General features: G+C 29.0%; 1 protein-coding gene across 4 annotated transcripts in view; it reads left to right on the top strand.

Annotated features, from left to right (window-relative positions):
• LOC119608224 (tyrosine-protein phosphatase non-receptor type 9) overlaps positions 1 to 25,000 on the top strand; it is a 44,749-nt gene that overhangs the window by 12,826 nt on the left and 6,923 nt on the right. The window contains exons 1-3 of one of the 4 annotated variants that reach the window (XM_037962545.1): positions 225 to 471; positions 681 to 977; positions 24,503 to 25,000. The exon at positions 24,503 to 25,000 is cut by the window's right edge and continues 467 nt beyond it. In XM_037962545.1, the coding sequence (XP_037818473.1) occupies positions 24,734 to 25,000 (267 nt within the window). In that variant the 5' untranslated portion in view covers positions 225 to 471; positions 681 to 977; positions 24,503 to 24,733. Of the gene's footprint in view, positions 1 to 224; positions 472 to 521; positions 978 to 4,663; positions 5,891 to 24,502 lie in introns of those variants that run through there. The other 3 variants (XM_037962544.1, XM_037962546.1, XM_037962543.1) reach the window with 3 other exon arrangements.

Here is a 25,000-nt window from a genome sequence, read left to right as displayed (position 1 = left end):
TTATAAATTTTTTTTGTTTAGTTCAGTAATTCCGAGACCAACAAATACGTAATTTTGTAATTTATATTGTTTTTTACTAAGAGAGTGTGAGTCTGTCATTTTGATGTTTTGACGTTTTATTTATTTTTTTGTGACTTTATATGACTGTTCTCTCACTCTCTTCTTTTGCTGTAGTTGTTGTTTATATTTTATTTGTTTAATTTGTATTTAGCTAATTTCGTTTCAGTTTTCTAGTTCTAGTCGTACGTTAAACTACTTGTCTACAACGGTTTTTACGTTAAAAAAATACCTCCCAATTAAAAAAACAACTACAAAAATAATTAAGAATTTTTTTGTCTTTCTTATTAAAAAAAATTCAATAAGCAAATTTTTACGGATTAGGTTGTTTTATAAAATTCGTGCTATTTTTCAAGAAAAACTTTAAAATTACATATTTTTGATTTGACATTGAAATTAGTTTAATCAAAAAAAGTAATTATTTGGTAATTTCCGTTTTCTAATTTTTCTTCTAATAAGATTAAAATTTTATTTTGCTGCTGCTTTTGATTTTGTTTTCCTGATTTCGTTTTTTATTGACCTTAAACTATTTTGCTTTTTTTTCATTAGACAATTTTGAGCAAAAAAAAGAAAAATTCTGAAAGTGTTTTAAAAAATTTAATTTTTATTAAATTTCTTGGCAGAATTTTCTTCTTGAAAGTGTAATTTTCTTGTGTAATGCCAAATATAATTCTAAAGAAATTTATTTAAAGAGTGTGCAAAAATATACATAAAAATAATACATAATTTTGTTGGCAAATTTCTGTTGAAAAGAAAGTGATTTTTTTAAATAAAAAACAAAAAAGAAATTTTTAAAATATTCAACCATCCTATTGCATATCTTTGCAAATAGATAAATCATCGAGTATCATCTTCAAAAAAAGCTTCAGCTGCTGTCTCTGTCAGTGATTTATAGCATCTCGAGTCAAAGGCGAATTTATGTAAGTTGGAGATTTATTTAAATATTTACGGGTAAAGAAGGGGGAAAGAAAAAATGCAAATTCCAGAAATTAAAATGTATTTAAACGTTAAGATAGATTAAGATTCGCTATAGTTACTTCCAAGATAGATAGATAGATAGATAGATAGATAGATAGATAGATAGATAGATAGATAGATAGATAGATAGATAGATAGATAGATAGATAGATACATAGATAGATAGATAGATAGATAGATAGATAGATAGATAGATAGATAGATAGATAGATAGATAGATAGATAGATAGATAGATAGATAGATAGATAGATAGATAGATAGATAGATAGATAGATAGATAGATAGATAGATTTAAATATTTACGGGTAAAGAAGGGGGAAAGAAAAAATGCAAATTCCAGAAATTAAAATGTATTTAAACGTTAAGATAGATTAAGATTCGCTATAGTTACTTCCAAGATAGATAGATAGATAGATAGATAGATAGATAGATAGATAGATAGATAGATAGATAGATAGATACATAGATAGATAGATAGATAGATAGATAGATAGATAGATAGATAGATAGATAGATAGATAGATAGATAGATAGATAGATAGATAGATAGATAGATAGATAGATAGATAGATAGATAGATAGATAGATAGATAGATAGATAGATAGATAGATATATAGATAGATAGATAGATAGATAGATAGATAGATAGATAGATAGATAGATAGATAGATAGATAGATAGATAGATAGATAGATAGATAGATAGATAGATAGATAGATAGATAGATAGATAGATAGATAGATAGATAGATAGATAGATAGATAGATAGATAGATAGATAGATAGATAGATAGATAGATAGATAGATAGATAGATAGATAGATAGATAGATAGATAGATAGATAGATAGATAGATAGATAGATAGATAGATAGATCATAGATACATAGATAGATAGATAGATAGATAGATAGATAGATAGATAGATAGATAGATAGATAGATAGATAGATAGATAGATAGATAGATAGATAGATAGATAGATAGATAGATAGATAGATAGATAGATAGATAGATAGATAGATAGATAGATAGATAGATAGATAGATAGATAGATAGATAGATAGATAGATAGATAGATAGATAGATAGATAGATAGATAGATAGATAGATAGATAGATAGATAGATAGATAGATAGATAGATAGATAGGTAGGTAGGTAGATAGATACATAGATAGATAAATATAATCTAAACAAACCTAAACCTAAATAATATGCTTCGTTAGAATCAGAAAAATCCAAGATTTTCTACAATTTATGCATATTTTTTATATAAAAACATGTTTTATTACATTTAAATACCTGTTTCATTACAACAAACAACAACAGCAACAATAAAAACAATCATAACAAAAACATCAATTGTCAAAGCTTTAAAATTTGCTGTTCCAAAACAACAACAAAACAAACATACAATTTTATATGAGAAATGGCAAAAAAAAATACAAACAGCCAACAACCCCCATTTATGGAATTGAATCTCGGAATAATAACAACAACAATAATAAACAAATACATACATACGAACACTCTCGTTAAGGTATTAAGCGAAAATTATAATAAAAACACAATGAAAACGTTAAAACAGCAGCATCACTAAGCAACAACCAAATATGTAGAGAGAGAGACAGAAAGGAAATGAATGAGAGAAACTACCCCCATTTTGTATTTACCCTTTTTCACGTTTTTCTTTTCAACAAACACCTTTATTGATATAGAAGTTTTGCGGGTTGTTAAAATAGCGAAAAATAAAATGTGCGCAAAAAAAGTGAGAGTTCCTTTTTCTTACCAGAGAGTCATATTTGTTTTTCTCTATAATATTTATTTTGTTATATTATGCAGTGTTGTCTTTTGGAGGCAGTGTTGCTAATATTTTTATTAGAAATTGTATTTAGCTTTATTTGGCTATTGTGTTGCTCCACTGACCGATGCATAGAGATGCTATATTGACAATCACAATTTTGAACAGAGAATAACTTCTTGCGATCTGCTTAGCATTACTTTCGAAATTTCGTCTGTCTTATGGTCTTAGTTGCGAAAAGTTTCTTATTCAACCCATAAACTAGACACATCTTTGCGTGATCCCTTAGAAAGGTACTGGTCCGATAAATAGGAGTCGAGCCCGCTTATTATATATAAAATCGGATCGTTCGTGACCAAGGTTAGATATCTTTGTTAGCTTCGTTACCAGATATCTCTAAAGCTATCAAGGTCCAGATGAGAACCAGTCCCGACTAAACCCAATTTTCTTTAACAATACTCTTTCTGAGCTAATTAGGTCCACTTTGAATTATTTTTCATTCCTCTTACAAGATATTTCTTAAGCAAAAATGGATCCATTAATATGTTTGCAAGGATGAAAAGAGAATCTGAGAAAAAGGTATCTACAGTATCCAAGCTCTTTTGGGGATTCATCATCCGCATTAACAGCTATGGTACCATGTCTTTAGATGACTTTGAATTGGCTTTCATGCCTCTTACAAGCAAAAAACTCCAAATAAAAATACTTTGCCTTACAATCGTGGCCAATGAGCTCACGAATTAAGAGCATAAGGCCATTACTCTTCCAGGATTTAAGAGTTCCAAAAACATTCTAGCAAGAATGCAAAGTGGATTCTGTAACAATGTGGCCTGCGATGGTAACATTTCATTTAACAAGTGAACATTGATTCAATGTTTTTAATCTTCATTCGGGAATATCAGGCCCCCATTAATCTAATGACGAGTTCAAACGTGAACCCATCGCATCTGTGCAAGGCTGATAAGAGATCACTCAGGGAGGTTTATTTAAAGCGATACCACAGTAAACTTCTACAGATCAGTAACATAAACTCAAGGTTAGATTAGGAGAGTCAATAGTTCACTTTAGAACTTTAGTTCACCATTGAAGGTTAAGTTCACGTATGTAACTCTAAAGTGTGAGACCCTAACGGCTGACAGGTAAAAAGTATATGCTCAGAGATAATCTACACCGACACAGCATTATCAAGAATGTACTCATCCTATCTAAGCCCACAGTGGCCGGTATATAGATCCTTTATTATCCTAAAATCAGCCTTTCTTGGGCGACAATAAGTTTTGAGATATTCCCTTTGATAACGTTACGAACAGTAAGCTTTGATATAGCTTGCCAGCGACAAATAAATTGAGTTATTACACTTTCCCTTACGTATCCATTAGGAATGCCGAAAAAAGGATCTGGTCTGATGAATGAGTGCAAATGTTATATAAAGATATTTGATTTGTATTAAATTCTAAACAATACAAGAATTCTCTCGAAATTCAATCAACTTGAATTTTCTTTCTCACAGCTGTCAGATAAACTTGTTTGACAAGAGAAAACCTTAACAAAAAAAAAAACCGCTAACAAAACATTATCTACTTATTTGACGTTTCCTGCAACCCTTATTTTGACAACACTGAAACAAGTCTTCTTTTGTCTGTTTGTTGTTGTTTTTTTGTATAATTTATGTGAGGTAAAAATTGAGGCTTTTTTTCCGAAAACAATAAGAGAAATAGAAAGAATCTCACTACAAAATATAATTTGGAAAACATAATGCAAAATAATATTCGAACAAACTCATAGACGACGACTTTAAGCTCTGTGAATATTTCTCATATTCATTCTGTGGTGATTTTTTCATTCATATACAACGACGATAAAGCTAAAAAAATATTTTCTTCTGTGTGTTAAGTTTAAAGCGAAAAGAAAATTTTTCAAATAAAAAGGAAAATTTTCAAATTGCAATAGAATTAAAATAATTTAAAATAAAAGTGTTTTTAAGAAAAATTCATGAGAAATAAACAAAGTGGAAATTTTTAAATAAAAGGAATATTTTACAGAGAATATAAAAAAAAATATAAGGAAAAGTATGTGAAAATAAAATTTAATAAAAAATTAAATAGAAAAAATTTTATTAAATAAATTTCTAAGGGAAATTTAAAAGGAAAATTATTTTATTAAAAATTATCCTAAAATTAAATTAAAGACATAATTTCTTTTAACATATTTTTAATAAACGTCATGTAGACAACCTCATCTATCTAAAAAGCGGCGTCTGTGTACACAAAGTATTATACAATTTCGAAAAAAAACCTATACACCTTTTATAAATATAATAATAATTCCAAAAAGAAAAAAAAAAAAAAACTTACAATATTTTAACAACCATATGTATGTATATAACTGAATAAATTTATATACATAACAAGACTCTGGAACGAAGAACGAAAATTAAAACGTCAACATTTATTTGTCATAAAAATTGTGAAAAAAAATCAATTTCAAAGTCAATTTGCTTTTTTCCACAACTCTCTACTTTAAGGTTAAACCAAACACAACCACGCAAAAAAAAATCATTCAAATATAACTACAAACATATAAGAAAAAATATTGAAATAAAAAAAATTAATTAACATATTCTTTTTTCCATTCCAACACGCTCTTTCAACGTCGTGTACAACACACGTTAAAAAGTACAGAATTCATTCAAGTGTGACAAAAAAATAAATAATAAATAAATAAGATAAATATACAAAGTAAGAAAATAATAATAAAACTTTAAACTAAATCAATATTTTAAATACAAATCTACCAGTTCATAGTTGGTAACTCTCTATCAAACTCACTCCAATAGAAAAAATTTCTTTCAGCTTTTGAAGTTTTGTTTTTATTTTAAAAATTATTGCCAATACAAAAAAGTTTTAATTAATTGTTTAAGAAGTGTTTTTTGTTTTTACAACAACTTGTTTAAAAGCAAAACATTATTAAGTGCAAATAATAGTAAACAAGTGTTTTTGTTTTGTTTATGTATTACATTCTAGTTGGCAACATTTAATCACAGTTAATTACCAGGTAATTAGTTTGTATTAGAAATGATTATACTCTGGAGTATTTTATTTAAAACACTTAACTAAATTTACATATAAACTCTAGTAAATTTATTATAAAAAGTTTATTTTATTTTAAATAGTTTTAAGTAATCTGTTATAGTTAATTTCTTGTTCAGTTTTAGTTCAGTTCTAGTTCAGTTCTAGTTCAGTTCTAGTTCATTCTAATTCAGTTCTAGTTCAGTTCTAGTTCAGGTCTAGTTCAGTTCTAGTTCAGTTCTAGTTCTGTTCTAGTTCTGTTCTAGTTCAGTTCTAGTTCAGTTCTAGTTCAGTTCTAGTTCAGTTCTAGTTCAGTTCTAGTTCAGTTCTAGTTCAGTTCTAGTTCAGTTCTAGTTCAGTTCTAGTTCAGTTCTAGTTCAGTTCTAGTTCAGTTCTAGTTCAGTTCTAGTTCAGTTCTAGTTCAGTTCTAGTTCAGTTCTAGTTCAGTTCTAGTTCAGTTCTAGTTCAGTTCTCGTTCAGTTCTAGTTCAGTTCTAGTTCAGTTCTAGTTCAGTTATCAGTTCTAGTCAGTTCTAGTCAGTTCTAGTTCAGTTCTAGTTCAGTTCTAGTTCAGTTCTAGTTCAGTTTCTAGTTCAGTTATAGTTCAGTCTAGTTCAGTTCTAGTTCAGTTTACTAGTCAGTTCTAGTTCAGTTCTAGTTCAGTTCTAGTTCAGTTCTAGTTAGTTCTAGTTCAGTTCTAGTTCAGTTCTAGTTCAGTTCTAGTTCAGTTCTAGTTCAGTCTAAGTTCAGTTCTAGTTCAGTTCTGTTCAGTTCTAGTTCAGTTCTAGTTCAGTTCTAGTTCAGTTCTAGGTTCAGTTCTAGTTCAGTTCTAGTTCAGTTTCTAGTTCAGTTCTAGTTTAGTTCTGTTCAGTTCTAGTTCAGTTCTAGTTCAGTTCTAGTTCAGTTCTAGTTCAGTTCTAGTTCAGTTCTAGTTCTGTTCTAGTTCTGTTCTAGTTCAGTTCTAGTTCAGTTCTAGTTCTGTTCTAGTTCAGTTCTAGTTCAGTTCTAGTTCAGTTCTAGTTCAGTTCTAGTTCAGTTCTAGTTCAGTTCTAGTTCAGTTCTAGTTCAGTTCTAGTTCAGTTCTAGTTCAGTTCTAGTTCAGTTCTAGTTCAGTTCTAGTTCAGTTCTAGTTCAGTTCTAGTTCAGTTCTAGTTCAGTTCTAGTTCAGTTCTAGTTCAGTTCTAGTTCAGTTCTAGTTCAGTTCTAGTTCAGTTCTAGTTCAGTTCTAGTTCAGTTCTAGTTCAGTTCTAGTTCAGTTCTAGTTCAGTTCTAGTTCAGTTCTAGTTCAGTTCTAGTTCAGTTCTAGTTCAGTTCTAGTTCAGTTCTAGTTCACTAGTTCTAGTTCAGTTCTAGTTCAGTTCTAGTTCAGTTCTAGTTCGGTTCTAGTTCTAGTTCAGTTCTAGTTCAGTTCTAGTTCAGTTCTAATTCAGTTCTAGTTCAGTTCTAGTTCAGTTCTAGTTCAGTTTCTAGTTCAGTTCTAGTTCAGTTCTCAGTTCTAGTTCTAGTTCAGTTTCTAGTTCTAGTCTTAGTTCTAGTTCATTCTAGTTCAGTTCTAGTTCAAGTTCTAGTTCAGTTCTAGTTCAGTTCTAGTTCAGTTCTAGTTCAGTTCTAGTTCAGTTCTAGTTCAGTTCTAGTTCAGTTCTAGTTTCAGTTCTAGTTCAGTTCTAGTTCAGTTCTAGTTCAGTTCTAGTTCAGTTCTAGTTCAGTTCTAGTTCAGTTCTAGTTCAGTTCTAGTTCAGTTCTAGTTCAGTTCTAGTTCAGTTCTAGTTTCAGTTCTAGTTCAGTTCTAGTTCAGTTCTAGTTCAGTTCTAGTTCAGTTCTAGTTCAGTTCTAGTTCAGTTCTAGTTCAGTTCTAGTTCAGTTCTAGTTCAGTTCTAGTTCAGTTCTAGTTTCAGTTCTAGTTCAGTTCAGTTCTAATTCAGTTCTAGTTCAGTTCTAGTTCAGTTCTAGTTCAGTTCTAGTTCAGTTCTAGTTCAGTTTTAGTTCAGTTCTAGTTCAGTCTAGTTCTAGTTCAGTTCTAGTTCAGTTCTAGTTCAGTTCTAGTTCGTTCTAGTTCAGTTCTAGTTCAGTTCTAGTCAGTTCTAGTTCAGTTCTAGTTCAGTCTTAATTCAGTTCTAGTCAGTTCTAGTTCAGTTCATAGTTCAGTTCTAGTTCAGTTCTAGTTCAGTTCTGGTTCAGTTCTAGTTCAGTTCTAGTTCAGTTTAGTTCATTCTAGTTCAGTTCTAGGTCGTTCTAGTTCAGTTCTAGTTCAGTTCTAGTTCAGTTCTAGTTCTAGTTCAGTTCTAGTCAGTTCTAGTTCAGTTCTAGTTTAGTTCTAGTTCAGTTCTAGTTCAGTTCTTGACTTTAGATTGAAATATATGTAGTATTTACTATAATCAAGACTATAGTCTACACTATAACAAAAACAAAAGTACATAAAGCTTGCCTATGTCCTTCTTATTAACAGTAGTTAAGAATAATGTTTACATTTAAATATTTCAGTTTTTTTTTTTTTTTTTTGTGTTACTTAAAACATCCTTCAAAAACTATTCTGTGCTGCTGTCTTAGGTTTCGAAATTGAATTGTTGTTTAAAGAACAGAACACAAAAATAACTAAAAAATTGTATTAAAAACATGTTATGTCTAAAAATTGGCACTTAAACATTTTATATATTACCAAATGTACTTGTTTAGTTTCTTTGTTATTTGTTTTATTAAATTAAAAACATTTTTTTGCTAAAAATTGTTTTGGTTTTGTATGGAAGTTCTTTTGAAATGTTTGTAACCAATTTTAATTTTGGATGCTGTTTTTGCAGTCTACAATTTAATACTTGCATCATAGTTGACCCAAAAAAAGGCATATAACGGTATAATGTTCATTTATAGAAGATAAATGTTTTTAATCGATTTTTAATTGCAAAATATATAAAGTTTGCAGGTCAATTGCGGGCAATTGGCCAGGTTTATGATTACAAAATTGGGAATATTTATAACGATAGATTTTTTTTTTGGAGTTAGATGGGTATTAATTGTGATGGTATAAATAAATTAAAATATAACTATAATATTGGAATTTGATTGATTCTCTTCACAAATTGAGGCCTATACTCAAAAATATGTAGTCAAAACTAAAGACTAAACTCTAGTCACAATCTAATAGTGAGACTATAGTTAATTCTCTTGTCATGATTATACTTTAGTAAAAACTATAATTTTTGAAAAATTCCCCATATGGCAGATGTATTTATCATAATATCTAACACATGTCATGACATGTGTCATGACAAATATAACCAAAATTTTCAATACCAAAGAAAACGTCTTAATTTGGTTTTAAAATTCCATTATTTTCTACATAAATTTCAGAAAAAAAATTAAAAATCAAAATGAGATTATGCATGGCTTTTTGTTAATGACCATATAAGAGCAATAATTCAAACGATAAACGCAAAAAAACACAAAGCCAAATCCGCAAATATGATTAAATATTATAATTTATCTATTAATATTAACAACTTTGCAAAAAAAAATTACAAACATATATACAAGAGAATTTCGAAAAAGTTGAGGGCGAGTTATGAGAGTATTATGGACAAGTTAGCAACCAGTTAAAAAAAAAAATTAATAAACCAAGCGGTCTTTTTCTTTATAATATTTTGTTTTTCTCTGTGAGTTACTATTTATGGCATAGAATCACATTTTTGGTAATAGCAAGTTATTATTAACAAGAAATAATAATAATGTATAAAAAAAAAAAACATGACAATATTAGATTTTTCTAACCAAATACTATATTGTTCAATAAAGAGTAGTAGCCATTGAAGAAATGTTTGAAAATGAAATTTTATTAATGTGGTGGTGAACACTCATTCGCTGTTGGTTAGATAAGATTGTTGTTGTCAGTGAAAAAATAGATAAATTGTTCACTGTATCTATAAACTGAAATCATCAATAATTATGAAAACATAGACAGACAGACAAAACGACCGACTTATAGACAGTATGTTTTGTTTTAAGGTAGCTGAGTAGTTATGTTGAAGATAAAAATCTGGGAATTGTTAATTAAAAGTGGCAAATATTTCTTTTCCTTTTCAAAGATAAAATAACAATTATTGCTTTGATTTTGTGGCGTCACTAATGTTAAGGAAAGTTTTGTCTAAATAGTTTCAGGTAAGTGGGTGTGGTGGTATTTTTATATTTTTTTTTTTAAAGAACTAACGTGTGTCATCTGTTGATTGGGGTCGATAATAATTGAAAATTGTTTAACTTAGTTTGCAGTTATGAGTCAGTTTGGTTGTGAGGCAATCTGAAGGCATTTTAATTATTGAGTAATATTGATTTTTGTAATCTTTAGTTAAAAATTAATTTGATTAATTACAGTTTAACTGGTCTAGAACTAGAACTGAACTAGAACTTCAGTTCTAGTTCTGTTCCAGATCAGTTCTGAACTAGAACTGATCTGGAACAGAACTAAAACAGAACTAGAACTGAACTAGAACTGAACTAGAACTGAACTAGAACTGAACTGGAACATAACCAGGACAGAACTAGAACAGAACTAGAACTGACTAGAACTGAACTAGAACTGAACTAGAACTGAACTAGAACTGAACTAGAACTGAACTAGAACTGAACTAGAACTGAACTAGAACTGAACTAGAACTGAACTAGAACTGAACTAGAACTGAACTAGAACTGAACTAGAACTGAACTAGAACTGAACTAGAACTGAACTAGAACTGAACTAGAACTGAACTTGATCTGAACTAGAACTGAACTAGAACTGAACTAGAACTGAACTAGAACTGAACTGAACTAGAACTAGAACTACTGAACTGAACTAGAACTGAACTGAACTAGAACGAACTAGAACTGAACTAGAACTGAACTAGAACTTAACTAGAACTGAACTAGATCTGAACTAGAACTGAACTAGAACTGAACTAGAACTGAACTAGAACTGAACTAGAACTGAACTAGAACTGAACTAGAACTGAACTAGAACTGAACTAGAACTGAACTAGAACTGAACTAGAACTGAACTTGATCTGAACTAGAACTGAACTAGAACTGAACTAGAACTGAACTAGAACTGAACTAGAACTGAACTAGAACTGAACTAGAACTGAACTAGAACTGAACTAGAACTGAACTAGAACTGAACTTGATCTGAACTAGAACTGAACTAGAAACTGAACTAGAACTGAACTAGAACTTAACTAGAACTGAACTAGATCTGAACTAGAACTGAACTAGAACTGAACTAGAACTGAACTAGAACTGAACTAGAACTGAACTAGAACTGATCTAGAACTGAACTAGAACTGAACTAGAACTGAACTAGAACTGAACTTGATCTGAACTATAACTGAACTAGAACTGAACTAGAACTGAACTAGAACTGAACTAGAACTGAACTAGAACTGAACTAGAACTGAACTAGAACTGAACTAGAACTGAACTAGAACTGAACTAGAACTGAACTAGAACTGAACTAGAACTGAACTAGAACTGAACTAGAACTGAACTAGAACTGAACTAGAACTGAACTAGAACTGAACTAGAACTGAACTAGAACTGAACTAGAACTGAACTAGAACTGAACTAGAACTGAACTAGAACTGAACTAGAACTGAACTAGAACTGAACTAGAACTGAACTAGAACTGAACTAGAACTGAACTAGAACTGAACTAGAACTGAACTAGAACTGAACTAGAACTGAACTAGAACTGAACAAGAACTGAACTAGAACTGATCTAGAACTGAACTAGAAATGAACTAGAACTGAACTAGAACTGAACTAGAACTGAACTAGAACTGAACTAGAACTGAACTAAAACTGAACTAAAACTGAACTAGAACTGAACTAGAACTGAACTAGAACTGAACTAGAACTGAACTAGAACTGAACTAGAACTGAACTAAACTGAACTAGAACTAAACTAGAACTGAAATAGAACTGAACTAAAACTGACCTAGAACTTAACTAGAACTGAACTAAACATGAACTAGAACTGAACTAAAACTGAACTATTGAAAAATTTGTTTAATCTAAATTGAAATTTTCATACCCTTTGATATTATTTCGATAATATCTTGAACAATAACAGTTTTTTGAAATAACTTAAAAATTTTGTTTATTTATTTCAAATTTAATTATTTTTTACAAAATTCTCGTTTAATTTCTTTATTTTCTCAATTTTTTAACAATTAAAAATTGTGTAAATTATGTGCAAATATTTTAAAAATAAACAAGAATAAAAGTAAATAATCACATGAAATTGAAAATTAATTTCATTTTATTTAAACCATTTCTACTTTTTTTATATTCATTCTATTCTATTTTTTGCATTTGGTATTTTGTGTTTTTTGGCAAAAGTACAAAATATTAATTTAAACAAATGTTTTGTTGTTATTTTTATATTTTATATACCAAAAGTATTCATACACATACATAAATAATATAGAATTAAATATTTAGAACATCTGATTTTGTTGTCACTTGTTAATAATCGACAACAGCATGTTTTTTCCATTTTATTAAGTGTTTAAACAAATTAAGTTCAATAACGTTAAATAAATACTTAATTTAATTAGTAAATTGTATTAACATTAAATGCTCGTGGAAAGCAAGATTTCAAGTTTGCTTTTAAAGACATTTTTATCAAATATTTATAATTAATTTTGTATATTTTCCTTGGTATTAGGTCATAAAGTATAAGTTGTAATTAACATGCTTTATTTTTATGGTTTCTCAGAAAAAATATTAAATTTTTTTAAATTAAAATAGTTGGATTTTTGCAATTTGAAATTGAAATTAGTTGAATGGTAATACAGTTTTTATCGTCGTTTTTAAAGATTTTCTTCAAAAAATTTTCAGAAATTTTATTTTCCAAAAATTAATTTCATTAATTTTTTAATTTTAATTTTTTGATAAATTTTATTTCTATTATCCAATTTTTAGAACTGAACTAGAACTGAACTAGAACTGAACTAGAACTGAACTAGAACTGAACTAGAACTCAACTAGAACTCAACTAGAACTCAACTAGAACTCAACTAGAACTGAACTAGAACTGAACTAGAACTGAACTAGAACTGAACTAGAACTGAACTAGAACTGAACTAGAACTGAACTAGAACTGAACTAGAACTGAACTAGAACTGAACTAGAACTGAACTAGAACTGAACTAGAACTGAACTAGAACTGAACTAGAACTGAACTAGAACTGAACTAGAACTGAACTAGAACTCAACTAGAACTGAACTAGAACTGAACAAGAACTGAACAAGACTGAACTAAAACTGAACTGGAACTGAACTAGAACTGAACTAGAACTGAACTAGAGCTGAACTAGAACTGAACTAGAACTGAACTTGAACTGAACTAGAACTGAACTAGAACTAAACTTGAACTGAACTAAAACTGAACTAGAACTCAACTAGAACTCAACTAGAACTCAACTAGAACTGAACTAGAACTGAACTAGAACTAGAACTCAACTAGAACTCAACTAGAACTCAACTAGAACTCAACTAGAACTGAACTAGAACTGAACAAGAACTGAACTAAAACTGAACTGGAACTGAACTAGAACTGAACTAGAACTGAACTAGAACTGAACTAGAACTGAACTAGAACTGAACTAGAACTGAACTAGAACTGAACTAGAACTGAACTAGAACTGAACTAGAACTGAACTAGAACTGAACTAGAACTGAACTAGAACTGAACTAGAACTGAACTAGAACTGAACTAGAACTGAACCAGAACTGAACTAGAACTGAATTAGAACTGAACTAGAACTGAACTAGAACTCAAATTTTCCGGATAAAATGTCCTTTTTAGAAAATTTTCGGGTAAAATTTTCTTTCTAAAGAATTTTTCGATTAAAATTTTTTGTAGAAAATTTTCTTTCATAGAAATTTTAAAAAATAAACTTTTCTTTAAAAAAAAAATTGTCGGATAATTTTTTTCTTATATAAACAATTTTCGGATCGAATTTTATTTTTTTTAACAATATTTCGATGAAATATATGTTTGTACAATATTTTCTGTTAAAATTGTATTTCTTTGGAAAGGGTTTGAATAAAAATTCAGATTTATGGAAAAAATTCAATTTCTATAAAAAATAAATGATCCAACAATATCATAAATTCGAACCTAGCAACTGACACTTAATCCCTTAACATAAAAGCAAACATTTACATAATATTTGCCAAATCATCATGGCAGCCCTGAAAAAAACCCAAAAATAACTCTGTTAGCCACAAAAATAAACACCTGTCATTACAGAAAACAATGACAAACATTTGACACCTACACCCACTTGACAAACAAAAAAAAAAAAAAATATATATTTGACATAAAAAAGGCTTAACATCTGATACTGAAGTTAATTAAAAAGAAATACTTTAATAAAAGGAAAGGTAACGTGGCATTATGTAATCTAATCTTCAACCTATACTCCACATCAATATATTTGACAATTCAATGACCCTTTTTTCTCTTTTTATCTTTCTCTCAAGCACACATATAAAATATTTCTTATATGAGGTCAAACTTTTGATGTTTAATGGTTGCCATAATGACTGTCTAATTTAAGGCCACCACCACACTATTCAATTTATTTTGAGTTTATGTCATTTTTGTTTTACAAAAAAAAGTATATGTTTCAGTTTATTTACAACTATAGTGAACGCTATTAGTAGAAAGTTAGTTTAATCGTTTCGACTATAGGTTTGTAACTTTAAAAAATCTTTTTCCAGAAATAAACTCCAACCTTGAGGCTTAAGTTTTAGAATGTCATTTGCTACTTTTTTCGAAAGAATTAAGTTTACCTTCTGTCTAGCCTAAAATAGCTTTTTGTTGTAAATAAAATGCAATCACTTTTTTGAGTTTTAAATTTAATATTTGACAAAAGAAAACCCTGAAGTGTACAATAAATTCAGCTCTAACCCCTTGTATTACCTTTTTTTAATATAAATATTTATTTACCTTGTCATATACACAGATAAATACATAGGTATTTGTTCTTTTTATCCTCCCACATTTTTTACCTTTTTTCACCTACCGAGCTTTGATCTTATTTAGTAGCAACAACAAAATTCATATTCTTTAAGTGGGTTGTTTACTTAGAAAATACGCCAAGAACAACAACAACAACAACCTCTGCATTGCATTGAAAAGGCACAAAGAACCGAGTGGTTCTTTAGGAAACATTCACTCAGTAGTCAGTCACTTCTATTTTATTATTATTATTACAAGAAGGGTTTATTTCTTTTCACCGGGGTTACACATGTCAAAATCAACTCATTTATAAATCATAAATGTATAGAAATGTGTAACAGTAAACGGAACCTTCCACCTACATTTTCTTTTGCCATTAATTTGTTATTTAACTCGTTTTTTTCTGCCATTTTCCACACATACATACATACGGCTGTAGAATATATTTGTCCTTTCTTTTCCATTTCTATTGTTATAAAAATATATTTTTACAACAATAAAACAGTATTTAAAGGAATGAATTCGTAAAGATAATTATCTCAAAAAGAAAATACTTTATTTTTTACAGACAAGATTATAGACAAGACTATAGACAGGGCTATGGAATGGTCTATAGAGAAGACAATAGACTGGTCTATAGACAGTTCTATAAAAAAGATTATAGACTGGTCTATAGACAAGACTGTAGACTGGTCTATAGACAAAACTGTAGACTGGTCTATAGACAAGACTGTAGACTGGTCTATAGACAAGACTATAGACTGGTCTATAGACAAGACTATAGACTGGTCTATAGACAAGACTATAGACTGTTCTATAGACTAGAATATAGACTGGTCTATAGACTAGAATATAGACTGGTCTATAGACTAGAATATAGACTGGTCTATAGACAAGACTATAGACTGTTCTATAGACTAGAATATAGACTGGTCTATAGACTAGAATATAGACTGGTCTATAAACAACACTAAGGAATGGTCTATAGACAAGACTATAGACTGGTCTATAGACAAGACTATAGACTGGTCTATAGACAAGACTATAGACTGGTCTATAGACAAGACTATATACTGGTCTATAGACAAGACTATAGACTAGCCTATACACTAGAATATAGACTAGTCTATAAACAAGACTATGGAATGGTCTATAGACAAGACTATAGACTGGTCTATAGACAAGACTATAGACTGGTCTATAGACAAGACTATAGACTGGTCTATAGACAAGACTATAGACTGGTCTATAGACAAGACTATAGACTGGTCTATAGAGTAGAATATAGACTGGTCTATAAACAACACTAAGGAATGGTCTATAGACAAGACTATAGACTGGTCTATAGACAAGACTATAGACTGGTCTATAGACAAGACTATAGACTGGTCTATAGACAAGACTATAGACTGGTCTATAGACTAGAATATAGACTGGTCTATAAACAAGACTATGGAATGGTCTATAGACAAGAATATAGACTGGTCTATAAACAAGACTATGGAATGGTCTATAGACAAGACTGGTCTATAGACAAGACTATAGAATGGTCTATAGACAAGACTATAGACTGGTCCATAGACATGACTATAGACTGACCTATACACAAGACTATGGAATGGTCTATAGACAAGACTTTAGACTGGTTTGTAGACAAGACTATAGACTGGTGTATAGACAAGACTATAGACTGGTCTATAGACAAGACTATAGACTGGTCTATAGACAAGACTATAGACTGGTCTATAGACAAGACTATAGACTGGTCTATAGACAAGACTATAGACTGGTCTATAGACAAGACTATAGACTGGTCTATAAAAAGACTATATACTGGTCTATAAACAAGACTATAGACTAAACTATTACTAGAAAATATTTTGGATTAGAAACATATGTATATATAAAATATTTTTAATAGAAGACAATCATGAAAAATTATCAGATTTCCAAGTATGTCAAAATATGACAGCTAAGATTTAAATCTATTCGCATATGTTTTAATGACAAGGTCTCCTTTTTAAAACTTTGTCAACACAACATGATATTGAACTTTCGGTTTTTGAAATTTTAAAATTTTATAAAAATTTACTTTTTAAAAGCTCTGTTTAACAACAATGCTAAAAAAATCAAACACATGTCTACTACCCACAGTTTTCTACGATTTTCTAATAGAGTCAGCTCAAAACCCAAGAGTAAAAAAAATATACATTTATATTGCGTGCAAATTTCTGTGTAACTGAATAAATGAATGATGTTATAAATAGACAATATAACAAATTATCTTATATTGTTATATATTGTTGTATGATGTGACGACGTTGACGACGATGATGATGATGTCTTTAACCACTTTAAACATGAATTCAAGAGGTTTCTATATGCAAACAAAATAAAATGATATACTAGTACATACTAGTATACAATTCAAGCTGAATAAAACAATAGATAATAAAAATGTCTGCCTACACAGACAGTTAGTTATGTGTGTGCGTAAACATTTTGTTACATTAATTATGTATTATTAAAATAAAATAGAAAAATTATAGTAAAACAAAAGCAAAATTGTTAATGGTTATAAAAGGCCTTTTACAGCAAATTGTATAAACAGTATAAATTAACAAATTTAAGTTAAAATATATGAAATGTCTTTTTAAGTTAACCTACCGAATAATTAAGTTAAACATACGTTATACGTTACGTATAAGTAATCGCTTTCAAGGTATTGTTTACATTTCTCACATGCACAGTTGTAAAAGTGTCTAAAAAAACAGAGTTGTGCGACTGTAAAACATTTATTGCAACAAAATTTATTAAATTTTCTTTTAATTGCTATTAAAAATCTAATTTTGTAGAAAATAACATAATTTGACATTTTAAATTGTTCTTTTTTCCAAATTAATTTGCTAATTGCAATATTTAAAAGCAACTACTACAATATTTTCATATTAAAATTCTAGATAGAAAATTCTCTCTGTCAATTATCGAAATAATTTCATTATTTGTCAATTCTTTTGAAATTTTAAATTCATTTTGTAGAAATTTTAATTAAATTGAAATGTTGTAATATTTCTGTAGCCTTTATACGATGGACAATATCAATCAATATTATTTAATCTTAAAATTGTAAATGTATTTTTTGTTCTCTGTCACAATTAAACATGATGTCCTTTGAGTTTTGATTGTGTTACACGTAAAGAAATATTATATAAAAATGCTTTTTTCACTTTTTTTATAGATAAAATATCTTCAGAAAAAGGAAGTTTTCTTATAGACAAATTGATTGAAATGTAGACATTTTTCTTATAGAAATATAATTCTAAAGAATAGAAATAGAAAAAATACACACAAAAAATTATTTAGAAGAAAAGAAAAATTGCAAAATAACTTTAAATAAAACCAAATTTCTTCTTTTGAAGAAAATTTTCGCATAGATATTCGTAATTTTCCTATAGAAAGGTGCTTTCAAGATATTTCCTTTAGAAATAGTTTTTACTTGAAAATTTTTCTCAGTGTAATTTTTCTGGTTACATATGTAAATGGTTAAGAATTAATTAAATTAAACAAATTTCTTCATACATATTTAACAATTTTACAATTTAATCTGTAAATTACTAAACACTCAATAATATTTGTAACACTTTAATACGTAAAACTGAAAAACAAAATGAAAGTTGCACTTCAAAACATAATACCAAGTGGGTATAATATTCAAATCAGTTTAATAAAGCTGATTATGACATTTTCGCATATGAGTTTAAGTACAAACAAAAGGATAAGAAGAAGCATTATTTTGCTATAAAATCCCCAGACAACCATTGAAATGTTCATAAAATGTTTGCATTAAGAGCTTTTCTCACACTCTCCTATATTAACCAATATATAGACAACAAATTCAAACTGTACAGATATTCTGTTTGTTCATAAAAATAACAACAATATTGTCAGAATCATGATTCCATAACACTTTCGCTGGAAATTACTTTACATATGTGTATATGTATGTATATATTTGCATGTATTGATGGTGTGTATACATACATTTTATGCAAATGTATTTGATTTTAATACATATTTGTAAGTTTGTACATAACATCCGTTTGTATTATGTAAACATAGAATATATTTTTGTATATACATTTGTAAGTTTGTGCATAATAAATACCAAGCTGGTGTTATCATTCCAGTATTACTGTGTTTTTATTAGAGATGCCACATTTATAAGATGTTTGTAGTAAACTATCATTTCATAGTGAATTGCAATGAAGTAATTAATAACAAATTAAACAAATTTAACAAATCACTGTGTAAAGAAAGAAAACTTTAAACTATTCTTAATAATTAATGATTTGAATGGCAACCCTGTTTATTTCGCTATTCGCCTGTGGCCTAAATTCTGCGGTCGGTTGAGCTCATTGTGGCAAACCCTAACCAATCAGCGAAAAGGCAACCATTGAAAAAATAAATCATGGGGGTTTATTGAAAATATTCTATCTAATGTTTACAAAACAAATTGCAGCTAAGGGATCAATGCAAAAAGTGAAAAAAAAAAAAATAAAACTAAAAGGAAATGCTTGATGCATTTTATAAAATGCTGATGACAGATAGCCGTGAATAACACAATAACAAGTAGTAAATTTATTTGGCACTTTTTTTTTTTTTTGCTTTATCTGTGGGGAAGTAAACAAATATTACAAAATAAATACAAATATTATTAAAATGTTGAACATTTTTTTTTATTTAAAAATGGCTTAAAGCGTGATAATTATAAACAAATAACAAGTACTTTTGGCTAAATAAAAATCTAGAACAGCAAACTAAATAGGCCACAGTTTTCTGGTGGTTTTTCTATTTAAACTTAACAAACTTTTAATTATAATTATTATAGCCTCAAGTGGGGTAAAATTACAGACAAAGCTAGAAAGTTTGTTTTGATTTGCGGCAATAAATATAGAACATTAAAGAAGTTTAGTTTAAAAGAGCCTAAAAGTGGACCAAAAAAAGGGACCTTTTTTTTAAATAAAACCATATAAAATTTAATCGAAATAACACACTTTATCTTTAGAAAAATATTTTCGACATAATTAAATTTTCCTAGAAATTTTTCTTACAAATATAAAAAAAAAATATTTATTAAATATAATGTTCATTTTATCATAACATTATTTTGTTAATACTACATGCAAATATGACACATTTTTGTTTAATATAATATTTCTTTTTTTCTTAATATAAACATTTTTCCAACTCATCTCATAGATATTGCCTCAAAACTAGGTCATTTGTTGTTACACATTGTTTTAATATTTTGTTTCTTATTTTTTACACATGAATGCATTCATATTTTTATTGTACTTTAAAGATACAAATGTTTGTTCATATATTTTTATAATATTTTTTTTTTTTTCATAAACATATCTACAATTATTTTTGATAAGTGTAACGTGTTCTATAAGTAATAAAAATACAATATTGTATTAAAAATAATGTCACTTATACGTCATGTTGTATTCCAACACTTGAGTATATGGGAGAATAATAAAAAATAATTATTAATCATACGCTTCAGCTGTCAAGAAGGCAGCAAGCATGTCAGTTTTTGGCTATAAATGAAATTTATTTTTAGATTTCTTTGTTTGTTTTATTTTTGGAAAATTTATTAAAAAATGTAATTAAATTTACGAAATTTTTAATTATATTTAGTATGAGCAGGAAGGAAGTTCTGAGGTCAAATGTTAGAAGTCATGAAAACGTAATGACAACGTTCGGATGTTGCAATACCTATTTAAAAAGTTTTGCCTTATAGCCCAGACTTTGCCCCGCCCGTCTGCGATTTGTTTTGATCAATGCAGAACCCTCTCAAGCTCTCGGTTATGCTTAGAAATTGGATTAATTAGTTTGTGTTCTAGAAAGTTTGCTTGTAGGGGTTTCTAAGTGTTGCCAGAAAGATGGGAAAAGTTTATAGCTTTGCCTTTACTAGTAATCTATCTTTTACCTATTCCCCTGTGTGGGTCAAAAAATGTTAATGTTTTTCTAAGAATACACAAGAATACAAAAGTTTAATTATTGCAATTAAAATTTTAATTAACATTAAAAGGCATTAATTATTAATATTAACTTAATTATATTACAACTTAGTTATTCATAAACAAATTTCTTATATTTACTTAACAGGTTACTGTTCCAAATTTTCCCCTCTGCAACAAATATATCAACTTCTCACTAAAACAGCTTTATTTTGTTTTATTTTAACGCCTCTTTTAAATCAAAATTATATTTTTGTTTTATTTTTGAACATCAAAAGGCTTATAGTTTCCCCTTTTTCTACAATTTGTTTATTTGGTTTTCTTGAAAGAAGGGTGTTGGAAACTAAAATACGACCTCAAAATGTTATGGTTTGTTGGCATGCAAACGAAAAATAACTTTGTGTAACCGCATTTCTTTTTTCATTTTATTACTTTTTAATAAATAAAAGGAAATCCCCAGTAAATATAAATGTTATTACAACTGACTGCTCTTAAAATTCCTTTTGATATTTCAAATATAATATGCCCTTAGGAAATTGAATGTTAATCAATTGTAAAGGATTAATAACAAAGAATGAAAAAAGAAGAAGACACTTTACTGACTTGACACAAACACACACACGCAGACTTGACAAAGCAGTCAAATTAAGGACGTGCAGTGTTGCCAATTTTTTAAACATTTCCCGTCAAATAATGTTACAAAAACCGCTCGAAACTGTCAGATTAAGGTTTTTGTAAAATCCACTAAAAAACTTTATATAGTATAGACTAGACTACAAACTATAGTATATAGTAGACTATAGACTATACTATAGACTAGACTATAGACTTGACTATAGACGAGACTATAGACTAGAATATAGACTAGACTATAGACTAGGCTAGACTATAGACTAGACTATAGACTAGACTATAGACTATAGACTAGACTATAGACTAGACTATAGACCAGACTATAGGCTAGACTATAGACTAGACTATAGACTAGACTATAGACTAGACTATAGACTAGACTTTAGACTAGACTATAGACTAGACTATAGACTAGACTATAGACTAGACTATAGACTAGACTATAGACTAGACTGTAGACTAGACTATAGACTGGACTATAGACTAGACTATAGACTAGACTATAGACTGGACTATAGACTAGACTATAGACCAGACTATAGACTAGACTATAGACTAGACTATAGACTAGACTATAGACTAGACTATAGACTAGACTATAGACTAGACTATAGACTAGACTATAGACTAGACTATAGACTAGACTATAGACTGGACTACAGACTAGACTATGGACCAGACTATAGACTAGACTATAGACTAGACTATAGACTAAACTATAGACTAGACTATAGACTACACTATAGACTAAACTATAGACTAGACTATAGACTACACTATAGACTAGACTATAGACTAGACTATAGACTACACTATAGACTAGACTATAGACTAGACTATAGACTACACTATAGACTAGACTATAGACTACACTATAGACTAGATTATAGACTAGACTATAGACTAGACTATAGACTAGACTATAGACTAGACTATAGACTAGACTATAGACTAGACTATAGACTACACTATAGACTACACTATAGACTAGACTATAGACTAGACTAGACTATAGACTAGACTATAGACTAGACTATAGACTAGACTATAGACTAGACTATAGACTAGACTATAGACTAGACTATAGACTAGACTATAGACTAGACTATAGACTAGACTATAGACTAGACTATAGACTAGACTATGGACTACACTATAGACTAGACTATAGACTACACTATAGACTAGACTATAGACTACACTATAGACTAGACTATAGACTTGACTATAAACTAGACTATAGACTAGACTATAAACTAGACTATAGACTAGACTATAGACTAGACTATAGACTAAACTATAGACTACACTATAGACTACACTATAGACTAGACTACACTATAGACTAGACTATAAACTAGACTATAAACTAGACTATAGATTAAACTAGACTATAGACTAGACTATAGAATATACAAAAAAATACGAAACCAAGAATTTTGTCATTAAAAAAAGATCTTTTTGACAAATGAAAACAATCCAATTTATGTATAATTGTAACATTTACACAACTAGTGATGATGGCAGTAGTCAGACAGACTGTCATTTGGTTGGGCTACTGGGTAGACAATAAGTACATCACAACAGAAATGCGGATGATTCTGTGTATTTAACTAAAGAACTCAAATTTACAAAAAATAAAAAATTGAAAAAAAAAATTACAAATAAACTGACATACAGACAACAACAATGACAATTGCATGGCAACAATAGAGCAACAGCAACACAAGTAGAACAGCTCAAATATTCAAGTGTATTTAATTTTTCACTTAACAACCTCTTTTATTTCCAAAGTCGTTATAATTTTGTCTTTGTTGTTGTTTTTCTTGGTGACTTTTTTTTTTTTGCAATAATATTTAATGCATTTAAAAGCCCCCAGTTAAAGTGATTACGGTCGTAACATTTTGGGTCAATGCGTACTTTAATTGTACGGCAACAACACAACAATTTGATATATAGTTGGATGCAGAAATACACCTACATATACATATTGTAAAGGTGTTTTTTAAAATAATTTGCTACAGGTTTGGATAACATTCCTCCCTCCTTTTTCCCTTTTTAATGTATAGGGGGAAATAAATAGAGCACTTCTTACTTAAATTGATTGAATGCTTGTCTTTTAATTTTAAATTCTAAGAAATATACGCAAACCGTTCAATTCTATTAAAAAACTACTTTGGTTTTCAAGAGAAATTAATTTCAAAGGTTTGTAATGTAATAGAGAGAAACCCTAGAAAATGGTTACACTTTATAGAAGAAAATAACTGGAGTTTATGGATTTTAAGTTAGACTCAGTTTAATATAAGTTTAGTTAAACTTAATTTAACTATTGGAGTCTGAATTTCAGTTTCTAGTATTTAAGAAGTGCTTTTTAGGTTTTGTCCGGCAGTCGCTATATAATGCTTTCGAAGGACAATTTTCTTTTTAAAAATAATAAAGATTTTAGCAAAACTGCAATGCAAAAATCTCTGAAATATTGCAATTTAAAAAAGTAATATAATAATCTGATGACCAAAATAGGAAAAAAATACACTTATTATTCTTATAATGACAAATTCAAGATTTTTCAAGTTAAAACTATGAGAATAGTTATGAAATAATTCGTGTGAAATAATTATTTAAAAATACACAGATTAAACAACGATGACAAGATACCGCCATTACAACATAAACAAATTACAAAAATTTACTTAATAAAACAGGAAATGAATGGAAATTTTAAAACAAATTAAATGCAAATCGTGACAAAAGTTTAATATTACAAATTAATTAATAGAGATTAAAAATCATAATAAAATAAAAAGATACAATCAGAGAATAAAGCTTAAATAAACAATTGTTAGCTTGTTGTTCATGATTTCTTTATTTAATTAAAATAATTCTAAGAAAATAATTAAAAAAATGAAATCAATTCTAATATTTTCTACAATTTTCTTGTCTATTTTTAGGGTGGCTATCCAGCGCGCTTAAAAAAAGTACTCATTGTAACGGCACCGTTGTGGTTTAAAGCTCCATTCAAAATTCTACGTTTATTTGTGAGAGAAAAGTTGCGCGAACGCGTTTTCACCGTCTCAGTGCCAACACTGAGTTTACACGTGCCTCGCAAAGCATTGCCCATACATCTCGGTGGTACACTGGAAATTGAACACAACACATGGTTGCTGCATTGCCGCAAATCGATGACGAATCGTGAAGACGAATTACTCGCCAATATTGGTGGTTTGTCAGCAGCAGCAGCAGCAACAACAGCGATTACAAATCAAAATAATTTAATTGTCTCGCCCACAGCGAACAATCAACAGCAACACATCACACCATCATCCGCCGGAGTAGTGACAAACGGTGATTGTCAACGATTTCTGGCGGAGCCAAACGAAAATATCCAAACATTAGCCGCCACATCACCAACATCACCCCTAACAAACGGTCATCATACATTAGTGCCA

The sequence above is a fragment of the Lucilia sericata genome, unplaced genomic scaffold, assembly GCF_015586225.1.
Source record: "Lucilia sericata isolate MDLA Ls3-8-SP2 unplaced genomic scaffold, ASM1558622v1 Contig000810F_arrow, whole genome shotgun sequence".
Taxonomy (NCBI): Eukaryota; Metazoa; Arthropoda; class Insecta; order Diptera; family Calliphoridae; genus Lucilia; species Lucilia sericata.
Note: the sequence above shows the minus strand (reverse complement) of the source record. Positions and strands in the feature narration are given on the sequence as shown.